This window comes from Spermophilus citellus, assembly GCF_964194105.1.
Source record: "Spermophilus citellus genome assembly, chromosome: 14".
Classification (NCBI taxonomy): domain Eukaryota; kingdom Metazoa; phylum Chordata; class Mammalia; order Rodentia; family Sciuridae; genus Spermophilus; species Spermophilus citellus.
Genome location: NC_138194.1, coordinates 45708599 through 45726695, shown reverse-complemented (window position 1 = coordinate 45726695; position 18097 = coordinate 45708599). Strand labels below are relative to the sequence as shown.

The 18097-nt window shown below is 34.7% G+C and overlaps 1 protein-coding gene across 1 annotated transcript in view; it reads left to right on the top strand.

Annotated features, from left to right (window-relative positions):
- The window catches only part of UBE2W (ubiquitin conjugating enzyme E2 W), a gene marked incomplete at its 5' end in the record, with an annotated part of 59096 nt that overhangs the window by 20345 nt on the left and 20654 nt on the right, over positions 1 to 18097 (top strand). Inside the window, 2 exons of the mRNA XM_081265802.1 lie at positions 3194 to 3285; positions 7842 to 7944. Coding sequence (XP_081121928.1) covers positions 3194 to 3285; positions 7842 to 7944 — 195 coding nt within the window. The remainder of the gene's footprint in view (positions 1 to 3193; positions 3286 to 7841; positions 7945 to 18097) is intronic.

Genomic DNA, 18097 nt, shown 5'->3' with positions numbered 1-18097 from the left:
TTTGTACTGATTATTGCTTTTCATCTGTGGAATGAAATACAGGGATGAAGGGGAGAAAAATAGTTGGCAGAAAACTGTTATTTTATTTCACTCTGAGTCAAGGTTTCTAGGTAACTTAAATATTTTATTTGAAGTGTAATTTCCAGAACACCAAAGATGTTTTTGTTGTACCTTGAGAAATTAAGGTTTGATTCTGGAGTTGTAAGCTCTGGTTCTTGGAGCCAGGATGGTTTAAGGCACATATATTGGTTTCATAGTAGTATGCATACTACTCCTCAGTTGAATTAAACAGTCATTCTTCTGCTCTGGTAGATTCTGTTGTTTTTAGCTATCAGTCTGAATATTCCATAAGAAATTGGTACTTGGAAGCCCTCATGAACTGATCTTCATCAAAGATATGATTTAGAAGCTGGACTAGTTTAGAATGAATGAGCTTTTTAGGATGTTATTGAAAATACATAGCTTGCTTTTTCAATTTATTTTGTGGTACTGGAAATTGAACCCAGAGACCTCTACCACTGAGCCACATTCCCGGCTCTTTTATTTACCTATTTATTTTTAAATAATTTTAGTTGTAGATGGCACAATATCCTTTTTTTTTTTTAATGCGCTGAGGATAGAACCCTCTCATGTGCTAGGCAAATGGAGCTACAACCCCAGACCTTTATTTTTATTTTGAGACAGCGTCTTGCTAAATCACTAATTGTTAAACAGTTACAGCAGTACTTTGTTGACAACCTGTCATCCTCAGCTGTCTGAACTATTGCATTGATGAGAATAATCAGAAACTGAAGATTAAAATGTGTGGTTTAACATTGCTAAACAGATTGTGGTCGTGAAACTGTTGGTGGTTGGTGCTTTTCATTTTACGAAGAATTGACTGTTTCTAATTTTCCTAGTTAGTTTCAGTGAGGCAGTATAATATAGTTTAAAATCAGATAAAGCAATAAATGTTATCTAGTATTAATGCCACCACTGGAGATAAGGTTTGTTGCACCAAAATAATGCGTTTATTTACTAAAATAAATGTATTCATTAAGTGAGGGCAGGGGTTGGGAACAGGGAAACATCAACAAAGAAGGAAAAAAGAAACAGTCACTGACAAGTGACTAAACCGATGACAGTTAAAACAAGTAAAAATAAAGATATCAAACTGCCAGAACTACTTACTAAAGGGTCATATGGGCTTATGAGCCTATTATCCATGTTGTTAACATTTATTTTTATATTTTTTGATAACTTAAAAATGTTGATATTGGGCTGGGTTTGTAGCTCAGTGGTAAAGCATTTGCCTCACATGCATGGGAGGCCCTGGGTTCGATCCTCAGCACCACATAAAAATAAATAAAGATATTGTGTCCATCTACAACTAAAAAAATATTTTTAAAACTGTTGACCTTTATATTAATTCAGTATATCTTCATTTCATGATTGTGCCTAAGGCAAAATTTTTTATATTCAAACTTGGTTTTACATTATGAGTTTATGTTTGGAAAGCATCAGCATTTCAAGTTGAGGGAAACTGACTGATTAGTATATGATGTCTTTCTTTTTAAAGTAAAGTTCTCATAATTTGGAGGATTTTCATAGAAATATTCCCCATTCAATATGATCATTGAAGTAAGGTTTCTCAGAGATGCATTCCATATTGGGACGGGTTCTTTTTTAAAGTTTACTTGATTGCAGTACTTGATTGCATATTTGTTAACATTAGTAGAACCCGTTAAAACCCTTGTTCAAGTGTAGAAATTTTTGCAAATATTTTGCCTCCTTATTCAGGCAGATTTTTATATTTTTATATAATCAAAATTCTATCTGTTGTGCTATCAAAATGACTATAAGCACTTTATAGATGCCATGAGTCAAAAAGACATAGAAACATTACTATATTGGTTATAATATTTAATTGTCAAAAAAAAAAAAGCAGAAGCCAGTTTGTTTTATACTAGGAATTGAACCCAGAGGTACTTCACCATTGAGCTACATCCCTAGTCCTTTTAATTCTTTATTTTAAGGCAGTATCTCACGAAGTTGGCCTCTAACTTGCGATCCTTCTCCCTGAACCTTCCAAACTACTGTGATTACAGGTGTTATTAAGGAAAGAACTCTGAATTATGAACAGATATTTATGCTTGGTTGTTCTGTTTACTCCAAGAATTTACACTTGTAAACCCAGCTACTTAGAAGGCTGAAGCAGGAGGGTCTTAGGTTCAGGGATAGCCTGGGCAACATATCATGACCCTGTCTCAAAATAAAAGGTAAAAAGAGCTGGGAAAGTATCTCCCAGTGAGAGAGCACTTGCCTAGCATGTGAGAGGTCCTGGATTCAATCCCCCCATACTGGGGGAAAAATTAGAGTATTTATAATCATACACAAAATTGATTGTAATAACTTTGGTTATTTGTTGTTGGTTTTGTTTTTCCCCAGTGCTGGGGATTTAATGCTGGGTCTTGCACATACTATACAAGCACTCTGATATTGAACTGTATCCCCACTGCTGTTATTTCAGTTCAAGTTTGAAAGTGAACTTTCAACCCACAACCTATGGACTGATGTAGTTTTTGTTTTTTTGCTTTGGTATACACTGAAGAAGTATATTTATTAATGATATCAAGGGAAGAGATACACAGTAAAAACTATACAAATGAGAATGCAAAATCCATATTCCATATCTGTGCCATTAGATATGTTATATTCTAATGTTGTGTAGTAAACAACATAACAATCAGAAGATTATGTGCAAATGATCCTATTTAAGAAAATAATTATGGCTATTTGATCATAAATAATTTTTAAATTTTTCAAAAGTTTTTTTTTTATAAGAAGTTTAATATGTTTCTCTGGAAAGCTTGTCTGAGATGATATATTCTTTGAGAATTATGGAGAATAGACTGTTAAAACTTTATAATTTTCATAGAGTAGCTATGGAATTGATGTTTTTATAAGTAACTGCTCTTCAGAACTTCACAGCATTGGTGTTGAAATATTCTGACATTAGATTATGAATTGCAGGGCAAACCATTCAGGTTTTGAGAATTAGGTATGTATAAGATATATAGAAGATATAAGGGTTTTGTAAAGATGATATATGAACATTTGGAGGAAATTTGATTAGTAATTTCAGACTGTATAACTAGAAAGAAATTATATTGTTAAAAATAAAATACAAATTGCTATTGATAATCTTTTCTAGAAACGACTACAGAAAGAATTGTTGGCTTTGCAAAATGACCCACCTCCTGGGATGACTTTAAATGAAAAGAGTGTTCAAAATTCAATTACACAGTAAGTATTTAAATTTTATTTTATTTTTTGTGGTGCTGAGGATTGAACCCAGGGCCTTGTGCATGCAAGGCAAGCTCTTTGCCAACTGAGCTATATCCCCAGCCCAGTACTTAAATTTTAAAGTACTTTTTTTTTATTGTTATTATGGTATATGAATATATACTTTTTTTTTCTTTTAGTCCTGGAAATTTAACCCAGGGCACTTTACCAGTAAGCTACATTTCCAGTCCTTTTTTGTTGTTGTTTTGTTGCTTAGGGCTTCACTAGATTTCTGAGGTTGGTCTTGAACTTATGATCTTCCTGCCTTAACCTCCCGAACCCCTGGGATTATAGGCATGTGCCACTGTGCCCAGCTATACTAGCTTTTAAAAATATCAAATTATTTTTATTTATCCCATTCTCTTAACAAGATAAGCAAACTTTATTCCATGCATTTAAATACCTAATCAGTTTTGTTTTACATATTATGTCACAATATACATATGGTTACATAATTTGTAAAGCTTTTTCTTTTCTTTTGCAGTGCTGGGGCTTGACTGAACCCAGGGCCTCATTCATAATAGGCAGGCACTCTACCACTAAGCTATACCCCCAGCTCCTTTTTTTTTTTTTTTTTTTTTTTAACAAAATCTTTGATTTGGGTTTTTTTTTGGAGGGTACTGGAGATTGAACTCTGGGACACTCAACTACTGAGCCACATATCCATCCCTATTTTGTATTTCATTTAGAGACAGAGTCTTACCGACTTGCTTTAGTGCCTCACTTTTGCTGAGGCTGGCTTTGAACTCTTGATCCTCCTGCCTCAGCCTCCTGAGCTGCTGGGTTTACAGGTGTGCATCACCATGCCCAGCTGATTTGATTTCTGGGTTCTGTCTATAAAGCAACAAACACAAAAATCCTTTTTAAAAAATGCATGTAATACTGTTAGATCTAGTAAAATGCATCACTTCTCTGAGGAACAGAGATATAGAAAAAAAATTTTGACTTATAACCCTTGTCAATATTTCTAATTTGGAGGATAACTTAGAAACAATGTAAATGTTGATAATATAGAAAGGGTTTATAGTGCAGTGCAATAACATTACTTGAGTTATAGTCTTGTCAGCATGTTAGGCAAAGTTTTGGGTAGTCATGATTACTTTTGAAAATTTCTTAGGGTGTATTGACATGTATCCTGTCTTACTCCACCAAAGCCAATTTTCCCTCCAGTGTAGGATAGCTCTTTCTTTGATTAGGAGCCATATATGTGGAGAAATACCAAATTCTAGTGTTTAAATGTTACAGATTAATAGGTACTCACACAGATTTAAGTGCTGAGACTGAAAGAATAGAATGCTCTCCCATTGCATTCTTACTCCAAGCCTATGCTCATAATTGGGAATCGTAAACACTCATGGTTTCAGTTTATATAAATGCACATAGTGCAGCTACTGGATTTCATTTTATGTAGGCATCAATGATGTAGAAAATAGAAAACTGCAAAATGATTAGAATGAAATTTATCAAAAAGAACTTTAATAGTTATCTAGGGTGATTATACTTATTTTTTCCTAAATTTTCCATAACATGTCATTTATAAATTAGTAAAAAGTTATTAAAATTTCCATAGACAAAATTATGTACAAAATCGTACATGGCCTTTCACCTGGCATGTACAGATATTACCTGATTAATGCATATTTGCTTAGATATTATTTAAAAAGTAAATTTAAGGTACATTGTGTGTCCTAAAAATTGTTTTGTATAAAGAATGAAAGAGCACCAGAAAGTTTTCTAATTTTTCATTGCAATAACTCTGCCTAATAGACATGGGGAGTGGATAAAGAGAATTTTGAAGATCATCCTATTTCATAAAGAGAATAGTTTTATTTTCCTTTTTGCTGTGCTGGAGATAGAATACAGAGTGTCACACAAGGGCTCTATGACTGAGGCTGCAGCAAGTTTTTTGTTTTATTACAGGACTTTTTTTTTTTTTTTTTTGTACTGAGAATTGAACCCAGGGGTGCTTAACCACTGAACCACATCCCCATCCCTTTTTATTTTTTACTTTTTATTTAGAGGCAGTCTCACTAAGTTGCTGAGGCTGGTTCTGAACTCATGATCCTCCTGCCTCAGCCTCCTGAGCCACTGGAATTATAGGTGTGCACCACCGCACCCGGCTGTACATAACTTTTGCATTGCATCTAATTTACTGTGTACCAGTTCTGATGTTATGAATGTGTAATTTTGGTTTTGTTTTGTATATTTCCTGTTATTTTTAATCCTAATAATACTGAGCTAAATGTCTCTTTTATAGTTCAGGTATTCAGCATTCATTCTGAAAATGAATATCCATGTTCTTAAGAGTTTATATGCTTTAGCTGATTTCTTTCAGAGAATAGGCATATTTACTATTTTATATACTCCTAAGTTCATACTATGTGGCTAATGACTATAACCCTAGTGATGTGTTCTCTTCTTTTATTTGAAATACTTGTATACCTGACAAGCATAAGGTTAAAGAGATTGGCCATGCATGTACAAATATGTAACAACAAATCCTATGATTTTTTTTTTAAAGAGTAGTAAATCTTCTGACTTTTATTGTGATAACTACTGATCTTTTTAAATTATTATTTATTTTTTAGTTTTAGGTGGACACAATATCTTTGTTTTTATGTGGTGCTGAGAATCGAACCCAATGCTTCATGCATACTAGGCGAGAGCTCTACCACTTGAGCCACATCCTCAACCCCCAAATCCTATGATTATGTGTAAGGATAATGTACCAGTAAAATATCTGGGGGGGGAAAGGAGTTGACTGATTACAATAAATAATACATGACAGAGCTATAATTAGGAACTCATTTTGTGTGTGTGTGTGTGTGTGTGTGTTTGTGTTTGTATGAACCCAGGGGCACTCAGCTACTGAACCACATCTCCAATCCTTATTTTTTGAGACAGGGTCTCAGTAAGTTTCCCAGACTGGCCTTAGACTTAGGATCCTTCTGCCTCAACCTTCCCAGTTGCTGGGATTGCAGGAATATACTCCTGTGTCTCTCTAGTTAGGAACTCATTCTTAATGACATCAGTTCACTTTTTCTTTTTACAACTGCCCTATTATCTTTGCCATCTTTATTTCCTCTTCCCTCCTTTACAAAAAAAAAAAAAAGAGGTAGTGGGGGGTGGGGTTGTGGTTCAGTGTTAGAGTGCTTACCTCACATGTGTCAGGCATTGGGTTCTATCCTCAGTACCACATATGGTACTGAGAAATGATTGTGGAATGTGATGAGTACATGTATGAAGACACAAATTGGTGTGAATTTACTTTATATACAATCAGAAAAAAAATAGTTATTAAAAAAAGAGGTAGTATTTAGAATATAAATAAAAACAGGTTTATGTTAATATATTAATGTATTTGTGTTATGTTATTCTTATATCAATAAAAACAGATTTATTGTTACATATGAAAACTAAGGTTGGAAAGATACCATAGAATTTTTAAAAAATATTTTTTAGTTATAGTCAGATGCAATATCTTTATTTTGTTTATCATTTTTATGTGGTGCTAAGGATTGACCCCAGCGCCTTACATGTGCGAGGCAAGCACTCTGCCGCTGAGCCACAACCCTAGCACCCCATAGAATTTTTTTTCTGGGTTTTATTAAACAACGAAAACAGAGATAAAGAGAAGTCACTGTAGAGACTTGGCTTTCAGCCATCAGACTAAGTAGACTCATCTCAACTCAGCTTACTTTCCTCCATTCAGTCTTTTTAAGAATACTGATGAGAAAATAAAATTTAAAGCCATAATTCTCTGTACTCATTGTTGCTACCTCCATCCCCCATTGCTTCTAACATTGACATCAGAAAGGCAGTTGACTAGTTTGATGTTATCTATAATTATCTATAAAGTTACTTTAGAAATAGTCGTCTGAACAGCCAGGCAGAAAGGTGCATTCCCATAATCTCAGCAACCTGGGAGACTGGAGAATCATAAGTTCAAGGCCAGCTTCAGCAACTCTGTGAGACCCTGTCTCAAAATAAAAATTAAAAGGGCTGGGATGTAGCTTAGTGGTTAAATGCCCCTTGGTTAAATCCCAAGTACCCAAAAAAGAAGAAAAAAGGTCTTAGGAAAAAAGTGAGTTAGTATAAATCTAGTAGGAAGAGGATAACACAGGCTTTTGTGTTTGTTTTTTCAGTCATGGGTTAAAATGTGACTCTGTCCTTGACTAGCCATCTGACCTTGACTTAGGTATTTAACTCTGGAATGTCAGAGAATGGTGTTAGGGAGGGGTTATCAAAAACCTACTCATAAAGTTGTTAGGATGATAAAATGCACTGTTAGAATTTATTGACTTCGGTAGGGCTGGGATGTAGTTTAGAGGCATCGCATTTGCAAAGCCCTGGGTTTGATCCCCAGTTCCAAAAAAGACAACTCCACCAAAAAAAAATAAAAATAAAAATAATAATAAAAATGACTCTAGTCCCAGTAGGTGGCATCTCTGTTCCTTTTCCTTTTCTTACTCTAGTCCCTTTTATTTTAAGTTTTACATTTGTCTTTTTTATTCTAGGTGGATTGTAGACATGGAAGGTGCACCAGGTACCTTATATGAAGGGGAAAAATTTCAGCTTCTATTTAAATTTAGTAGTCGATATCCTTTTGACTCTCCTCAGGTAATTGCCTTGCTTTTTAAAATTCTAATGTATTTTTATGTTATAGCAAAATACTGAATAGCGATTTTTGACTAAGTAGAAACTCATTATAAATATGTGAGTGGATTCATTCTTTCATTATCTTACTCGTAATATAATAAATATCTTATCAACATTTTACTTATTGGGATCAGGGTTTTCTTGCCTTGTGCTTTTCCATATATTTTAGCATAGAAGGGGTTGGAAATCTAATCAGACTCTGAGTTGTGGAAGAATTTAGCATTTTATATTAATTGGGGGCACTTTTTTCTAGATTGGGTCATTGACTAGCATGTTAAACAGCAAGTGCTCTACTGGAAAGGAGTGTATCCTTGATTATACATTGACATGCTATCTTTGTAGTCTACAAAAGCATAGTACATTAACAATTGTTAAATATGTATTTATCAGCTCAAAATCTGATCATTATGATTTGAGACACAGTTAATGACCTAATACTTAGACAGGGAATGGTGGTAGTAGAATAACATTTTAATTGATTTTTATATAGCTTTGTATTAAGTATTGCAAGTAATATGGAGATGATTTAAAGTGTATGGGAGGATATGTGCAAGTTATATGAAAACACTGTGCTGTTTCATATATGGACTTGAGACATCTGTGGATTTAGGTGTCCACAGGAAGTCTTAGAACCAGTCTCCCATGGATCCTGAGGGTCAACTGTATTTCCAGATATCTCTTCCTCTTCTTTCTCTAGTTGAGATCACATATCCACTGATAAAGCTTTAAGCACAATTCATTTGGTTTTCTGGAAATTTTTAAAATGTATCCCTGATTGATTAGTAGGTCCCCAAGCATGTTGAGGGATACTCAGCACTGCTGGAGTCATCTTGGTAGTCCTTGGATAAAGGGCATCCTCTGGTCCTGGAGCCAGGAACTTGTAAGCCTGAATTCTTGGAACGCTGACTAGTCTACAAGTGTAGACAACAGAATAATTCTTTTAAGTCTTGATCAAGTTCCTTCTTCAGGCTGGATGTCTGTTAGTCAGCCTTGTGTTGGTGAGACCAAAATACCTGACAGGAACAATTTAGAGAAGAGAAAGTTTATTTTGGCTCATGGTTTCAGAGGTCAATAGTCAGCCAACTGTGCTCTAGGCCCAAGGTGAAGCAAGACCTCACGGCAGAAGAAGTATTTAATTGGTCAGTGATTAATTGGAGGTTAGAGAAAGGGAGACTTTCAGGTTTGTGGCTTGGTAAGATGGATAAATGAGTTACTAGAAGTACTTTTTCTTCAGAGTATTACTATAATAAAATATTTAGTTTTTAAATTTGAGGATTGTGAGATCTGCTGGCTAAAATAAGATTTAATGCCAGCTTTTTCTAATATGCTAACTAATGTGATGTTCTGGGAAATGAACTAAATAAAGGAAGTAGTTCCTAGATAACCCGAAATTCAACTTGTTAGGTACTAAAATGTGCTATTTTGAGGAAAATCATACTTCTTTTTTTTTCGTTTTTAATATTTTTTAGTTGTAGATGGATGTAATACTTTATTTATTTGTGTGTGGTGCTAGGATTGAACCCAGTGCCTCACACATGCAAGGCAAGTGCTCCACCACTGAGCTACAGCCTTACCCCTGGAAAATTATATTTCATTGCTACTTTCAACAGAATATATCACACAAAGTTTTTTTTTTTAAATTGGTCATGTAAGAGAGTAAATGGAAGTCAGTTATTGTATTGTGCTATTAAGAAAATTGTTTCCGAGCTGGGGATATGGCTCAAGTAGTAGCGTGCTTGCCTGGCATGCATGAGGCACTGGGTTTGATCCTCAGCATCATATAAAAATAAAATAAAGATATTGTATTCACCTAAAGCTAAAAAATAAATATTTAAAAAAATTGTTTCAAGGTATAGGATTAAATGAACACTGATTCCTTGAGTTCTAAAGTTTCTTTGCGGACAGAAAGCTGTTAAGACTTTTTTTTTTTTTTTTTTTAAGTATTTTTTTTTTTTTTAAAGAGAGAGTGAGAGAGGAGAGAGAGAGAGAGAATTTTTTTTTTAATGAAAGAAATATCATGTCTCTATCTTTATTTCCAAATCATTCATAAAAATGAGAATCATATAAAGGCATAGTAGTCTCCCCTTATCAGTGGTTTTTCTTTCTATGGTTTTATGGCTTTATGGCTTTAGTTACTTGTTGTTAATCATGAATACTACCAAACCCTATATATACATACAATAATATATATATATTTTTTTATTGTTGGTCGTTCAAAACATTACAAAGTTCTTAATATATCATATTTCACAATTTGATGAGAGAATTTTTAATATTTTATTTTTTAGTTCTCGGCGGACACAACATCTTTGTTGGTATGTGGTGCTGAGGATTGAACCCGGGCCGCACGCATGCCAGGCGAGCGCGCTACCGCCTGAGCCACATTCCCAGCCCCTCTGTTAAGACTTTTGATGTTTATTTTTACCATTTTTATAAAAATTGAAAGTATAGTCATGCTGTCATGACTTCGAGGCATCTGTAGACTATAATAAAAACCAAAACAAACATCTTCCTTCTCTCCAAAAAATTACTTTCTCTTGTCTTCTGGTACCCATCCTCTTGTCACCTTCAAACTACTCTTATTTCAACACCAGTGTGACATAGGAACTTAAGACATTTTCAACTAGAGGGAGATTGGAGAAGGGAAGTCAGAATTTTTCATTAGAGGAAAATGTGTTTCTATAAAAATAAAATTAAAAAAAGGTGTTCTCTAAACTGTCTCCTTAGTTGTTTCTTCTTCTTTTTTTTTTTAATGTTTTTAGTTGTAGATGGATGTAATACCTTTATTTATTTATATGTAGTGCTGAGGATGGAACTTAGTGCCTCACAAGTGAAAAGCAAATGCTCTATCACTGAGCCACAACCTCAGCCCCTTCTTAGTTTGTTCTAAGTCAATTATCAATCTTAAACATTTTTATTTTAATTTTTTAATATTTCTGTAAGTTATAGCATTTATAATAAGTTCTATCATTTTCATATTTCTTTTATCCTCTTCCTATGATTTTACTTCTACCTGTTGTTCTGATATTCCAGATTCTTTATTCAACACTCCCTTATTCTTCTCACTCTTCTTTCATCTTTGGTCATCTTAAATAATTGACTCCAGATCTGCCCCTCTAGGTACACTTTTCATTCCTTTTCCTTTTTGTACTATGGATTGAACCCAGAGGTGATTTGCCACTGAGCTACATCTCCCTACCCCCCCCCCCCCAGCTTTTTTGGAGACAGAATCTCAGGATCTCACTAAGTTGCTTAGAGCTTCAGTAAGTTGCTGAAGCTAGCCTGAGGCTTGCAGTCCTGCTACCTTAGCCTCCCAAGTTACTGTGAGTACCCGGGTTCAATCTCTGGTACCAAAAAAAAAAAAAAAGGAATCCATATATTCCAAAACAATGGGAACAACTGCCCTAAAGCTTTTCACATTCCGCATATAATCTTTCACATTCTAAGAGAAAATTACTGTAAGGTTAAATAGGCACTTTTCCCATGCTGGTACTTATACCTAGCTTCATACTTATACCTACCTATACACTGCAACCTGCCACCTTTTCTAAGGTTTCATTTCATACCTTTTGGACATAAAATACTTGAATATGTCCACACATTTCAAATTTGACACATCTTACCTGAACCGTTTTCAATAAAAAATATTTTCTTGGGTTACTATTTATCTACTTTGCATAAAATTCTTCCCTTCTCCTTTTTTAAGTGTGCTTTTTCAAATCCTTTTGCAATGACTAAGTCAGCTCATTTTTTATTATCATTGCTGTAAGCCCAAGTTTTTATCTTCCATTTGGACTGTTAGAACAGCCTCTGGTTCTTTATATTATACATCCATTCTTTATTATTTCTTAGATAATAGTTAATACTTTCTTTCTTTGAAAGTATTAATTATTATCTAATTAGTTTTCATATACAAACACATGCCCCACCAGAACCCTGCATTCCATTTTTTCCCCACCTTTTTCACCCACTACGGTAAAATCTCTCTATGGTTCTTTATTTTCTATGAAATAAAGTCTTTAGCTTGGCATTCAGGTTCATTTATGGCAGTAAGAACTTAATCATTTCTGCACACTACCTCTGTGCATTTTACTATATAGAATGATGATTCTGTCACAAATACACTTAATAATTTAATTTCTATTCTTCTAACAGCTCTTAAGTGTTTAGGGGAGGTAGAATCAGCCTCATTTAAAAAAAATTTCATTATACATGACAGAATAAAAGTATTTTGATACACACCCACCCACACAAAATGAAGTATAATTCTAATTAGGATCCCTGTCTTGTGCACATTGTATCAAGATTCACTGTGGTCTATTCATATATGTACGAAAAGTTCTGTCAGATTCATCCCACTATCTTTCCTATTCCTCCTCCCTTCTCTTTGTATTCTTTTCTTTCTTTAAGTGAAGGTCCATTATTTTAAGTGAAGAATTTGAAGCTTGTAGAAGTAAAGTGTCTCATTTATGGTTTGATACCTAGTTGTAAAACAGTCAAGACTTCAATCCCAAGTCTTTTCTCTCCTCCATGCCATACTACCAGCTAGGTATAAGTACCAGCATGGGAAAAGTGCCTATTTAACCTTACAGTAATTTTCTCTTAGAATGTGAAAGATTGTATGTGGAATGTGAAAAGCTTTAGGGCAGTTGTTCCCATTGTTTTGGAATATATGGATTCCTTTTTTTTTTTTTTGGTACCAGGGATTGAACCTGGGTACTCAACCACTGAGCCACATCCGCAGCTCTGTTGTATTTTATTTAGAGACGGGATCTCACTGAGTTGCTAAGCCCCTTGCAGTTGCTGAGGTGGCTTTGAATTTGGGATTCTCCTGTCTTAGCCTCCCAAGCTGCTAGGATTACAGGCTTGCTCCACTGTGCCCAGTGGATTCCTTTTTAATATTATTTAATGTTATAGTCCCTCTCATCTCATAGAAATTGTATATTCTAATATCCATTAAGTGAGACAGTGACAATATTCTGGCCAATAATTTTTTTTTTTTTTTTTAAAGAGAGAGTGAGAGAGGAGAGAGAGAATTTTTAATATTTATTTTTTTTTTAGTTCTCGGCGGACACAACATCTTTGTTGGTATGTGGTGCTGAGGATCGAACCCAGGCCACACGCATGCCAGGCGAGCACACTACCGCTTGAGCCACATCCCCAGCCCCTGGCCAATAATTTTTAAAGTTAACTTGATCATTTTATTAATTTCAGCATCTGTATGATTTTAAAATAAATATAGTGGGTCCAGCAATCAATGCTTGATGTCCATATAGATTTCAAGACTTTTCCTATAACTTGAAACTTGCAGAGGTCCATTACTCTGGGGAAGTGGTTAGAACCATTCTTTTAGGGCAGTAAAATTTCCCATTCACCAAAGGTCTTGATGTAATGCCTCAGCATTGACATTAGTTAGGTCAATTAGTCTTTCATAATTTTGTAGAATCACTACTGAATTTATCATGAGTTATAAGAGTAGGATTTAGAAAACCTGTCTGGAATAGACCAATCTCATTGTGAAATTACTATGATTTTTTTCCTCACTGGTTATGATTATTTTCTTACATTGCATCTCATCTTCCTGTTCTCTGTCTAAAATTTGTTTGGCTTGGTCATTTGCTTTAAAAGAAATAACAAGAATGGAGCATGGTGGCACATGTCTGTAATCTCAGCTACCTGGGAGGCTGAGGCAGGAAGATCACAAGTTTGAGGCCAGCCTAGGTAACTTAGAGAGGACCTGTCTCTAAATAAAAAGAGCCAGGCTGGGGATGTGGCTCAAGCGGTAGCGCACTCGCCTGGCATGCGCGGGGCACTGGGTTCGATCCTCAGCATCACATAAAACATAAAATAAAGTTGTTGTGTCCACCGAAAACTAAAAAAGTAAATATTAAAAAAATTCTCTCTCTTAAAAAATAAAAATTAAAAAAAAGCCAGAGATGTAACTTAGTGGTACAACACTTGCTTAGTATGTGCAAGGCTCTGTGTTCAAACTCCATTATTGGGAGGGAAAAAAAAGAAGGAAAGGGAAAGACACACCAGATTTTCATCACCCTTTTCCATTAATGTTCATTGATTATCAGCCATACAGGAAATTATGTGCATGCTTTATGTGCCAAGTACCATTCTCTGTACTTGCTAGGTTGAAGAGGATGTGGAAATTAAAAAAAAAGGCATGAACCTGCCTTTACGGGACTAATAATCTGTTAAATATTTAGATAGGTGATGGGCATTTATTCATCTATTCTGTAACTATTTATTAAGCACATCTCATGGGACAGGCACTGTGCTAGGTACTGGTGATTAAATGGTGACCAAAATTGCAACAATAATTGGGTATGGTTGAACATGCCCATAGTCCTGGCATTTCTGTGGCTGAGATGGGAAGATTACTTGAGCTCAGGATTTCTAGGCCACCCTAGAAAACACAGCAAGACCTTGTCTCAAAAAATAACTACAACAACAGCAAATTCCTTGTTGTGTAGATTTTAGTTCTTATTGGGAATAACAGGTAATAAAAAGTAAAATAATGGGAAAAAAGTAGAAGAGTGAGAGCCTTTAGGAAGATTTCATTGAGAAGATAACATTGGAGGAAAAATCTGAAAGAGTTGAGCAAGCCATGTGAAAGAGAAAACCAGAGAAAAGGAATAGGTGAGTACAGAAGGCAAAAGCCTTGAATCTAGATCTTGTAGAGTTGCTCCCAGAGTACTATATAAGCAAGAGGGTATAGTGTAGGACATAGGTCAGAGATAATTTGGGCTAAAGGGTCCATCACAGGTTGTGGTATACTGGATATTGTTATATTTTGTAAGAATTTGGATCTCCTGAGTAAAATGGGGAAGCTTTTGAAAATTGTTGAGCAGAGGAATGACATGCTATTTAAAACTAAAAGGATCAGTCTTCTCGTTGGCAAATAAACTGTTGAGGAAACAGAGTATTGCAGTAATCAAGTGAGAATCAATGGTGACTTGCACCAGAAGGGTAGCATTTATGGAAAGTGATCATAGTTGGATTTTTTTTATTTTTGTGTTGCTGGGCATTGAACCCAGGGGTATTGTGCCAGTGAGCTATACCCCCAGCCTTTGTTTGTTTGTTTTTGAGAGGATCCTGCTAAATTGCTCAGGCTGGCCTTGAACTTGCAGAACTCATGCCTCAGCCTCCCAAGTCATAGGGATTACAGGTGTGCACCACCATGTCCAGTTTGGACATATTTCAAATAATGTATAAACGGGATTTTTTGATAGATTAAGGAATATGAATAAAGGGGAGGTGTAAAAGAAAACTATGAGGGACAATAAATTTAAGTGTGAATTGTATGCTTTTGGAGCAAAAGGGAAAGTAATGACCAATTAAGAAGACTAAGGAAATAAAGAAACCTACCTGAAATGGTGAACTGGGTTTCAAAGGACACAAAAGAATTTATGTGAAACATATAGGGCAACTCATTGTTATACAAAATTACATATAAGAGGTTGTGAGGGGAATGGGAAAAAAATGAGAGAAATGAATTACAGTAGATGGGGTAGAGAGAGAAGATGGGAGGGGAGGGGGGGGAATAGTAGAGGATAGGAAAAGGTAGCAGAATAAAACAGTTACTTTTATGGCATTATGTAAAAATGTGGATGTGTAACCGATGTGATTCTGCAATCTTTGTAATGTTTTGAATAACCAATAAAAAATATAAAATTAAATTAAATTAAAAAAAAAGAAACATATAGGGCAAGACATGAAAGGACTTGTCTTTTTGGATATTTGTGAACACATATGCTCTTGTACTTTTATGTATAGATATATGAAGGAGTATAGAAGTGATTGGGAGGATATTTTAAGGTTAATCAAAGAGAATCTTGTAATGTGAAAGAAGTAGATATTTATTTGATAGGCATTGGATGTTTAGTCAGTCTCCATCCAAACTTAAAGGCCTCAAGCTTAGTGTCTTAACTCTTGCTTTTCCTTTCTACCTTCTCCACATTAGGAGCTCGTCCCTTCTATAAAGTACTCCTTCTTTTGTCAAAATTTTTTATTTGAAAGAAGTATATCTGAAGTGCATCTTTATTACTTTGTAAGTGTCTCAGTTACAGTTTTTGTTAAAACTTTTCAAATCTAAGTTCTGTTGAAAAGACTATAGATATTTTAGAAATATTATGAGGAATATTTATTTAAACAGTAAAGAGAACTCTGTTTGGTCCTGAAGTCTCATTGATGCCAAGAGCAATGCCAAAGTTACACCTCCCTTGTCTAAAACTTTTAGAAGTAGTAGGGGAAAGGAATAATCACTCTTCTCCTCATTCCTTCCTCCGATTTACACCTTCTTTATACAGACCCCCCTTTGTTACAGGGATCCAGAACCTGTTTTTATGGTGTCTTCATTCTTTCTTTTATACTTAGTGTAGTTCTTCTCTTTCATGTAATGGTGATCAAGCTTGTGTTCTTTTCTTTTTTTTTCTTTGGTACTAAGGATTAAACCCCAGGGGGCACTTTACCACTGAGCTACACTCCAGCCCTTTCTCATTTTTTATTTTGCGATAGGGTCTCACTAAGTTGCCATGATTGGCCTTGAACTTGAAATCCTCCTGCCTCAGCCTCCCAAGTCACTGGTTACAGGCATGTGTAACAAAGCCCAGTTCAAGCTTTCTTGAATAACAATTTCTATTGCCTAAAATTCAGGACATCTGAAGAGCAAGAAGTTGAACAATGAACCCTAGTCATTAGTGTCTAAACTCTTGCTTTTCCTCTGTACCTCCTATATAACTTGGGGATGAAGTAGAGGGAAAATAAGGAGAAGACTAATAGAATAGACAAACAAGTATAAAGGGAAAAGAATGACTCCCATCAAAGAATTCAAGTTGAATTTCATCTTGTCCAAGAATTTTGTCTTTACAATACATGTAGAGCTGCATGGTAGAGATAATTGTGGAATCCCAGAGAAAACGATTAATATTGATTCTGCTGATGTATAATAGAGGACTCAAAAGGGAGAATTGCATTAAAAACTGTGATAACATTTTAAGGCCTAGTCATTTATGGAATTATTTATCTTTTATTTTAAACTATCAAAATCATATGTAATTAAATATGATTTAGTTTTTATTACAATACTAAACTCTCTGCTTGTGTGCTGAATTTTTGTAGTTGAAATAATTACTATTGTCTGCTTATCACTCCCTCATGTTATCCATAGAGAGGAACCTTGGTATCCAGATTATAGACATCAGCTTTTATAACTTTGTGTTGTTTATTATATATACAGGTGTGATCTGTCTTGAAATCGTATTAGGTGTCTGCCTTTCTCTGGGTGCATTATAATTAGGTGACTGCCTTTACCTCCAGGTGACTAATCAGAATACAGAATGCCCTCTTTGTGATAAAATCTCAATATTTGAGGTTTTTCATTATTGCATTTAATATTCAGAAATTCTTTTTTAAAAAATGTTTTCCCTTAGTTGTAGTTGGACACAATACCTTTATTTTATGTATGTATGTATGTATTTATTTATTTATTTTCTGTGGTTTAGAGGATCAAACCCAGCGCCTTACATGTGCTTAGCGAGTACTCTACCACTGAGCCACAACCCCAGCCCCTGATATTGAGAAATTCTCATATTAGAGTTAACTGATCCTTTAATCCTTTATTTTGTTCTTGGTAATAATGCTGAAGTTTTTGGTAAACCTTATAAACATTATTTACAATTATGGATCTAGTTTCAATTACTGATTAATCTTTTTTAAGGCAAAATAAATATTGGCAATTATAAGATTGAACTGTTCTTAGACCATGTCAAATTTGAGCAGTATTCATTCTTTAGATTTTTATCACTGTAGTGGCTTTCAGTTTAGATTTTAGTAGATATTGCATGCACAGTACCCAAAAGTTACCCAGAGGTAACTGCTTAAAATTTTAGGTTGGGTGTAGAGTATGCATACTTACTTCCCTAATTATCCTGAGCATATTTCTCTCTTATCTTTCTCATCTGCTCTTGAAAAATGAACCACACTGATAGGAAGATGTTTGGAAACTTAGAGACATCTGAGAAGCACTTCTAACAGTCTCAGAAATTCAGTTATTTATATTCATTAGATCTAAGATTCTTTTCTAAAATGTCTTCAAAAATTCTCT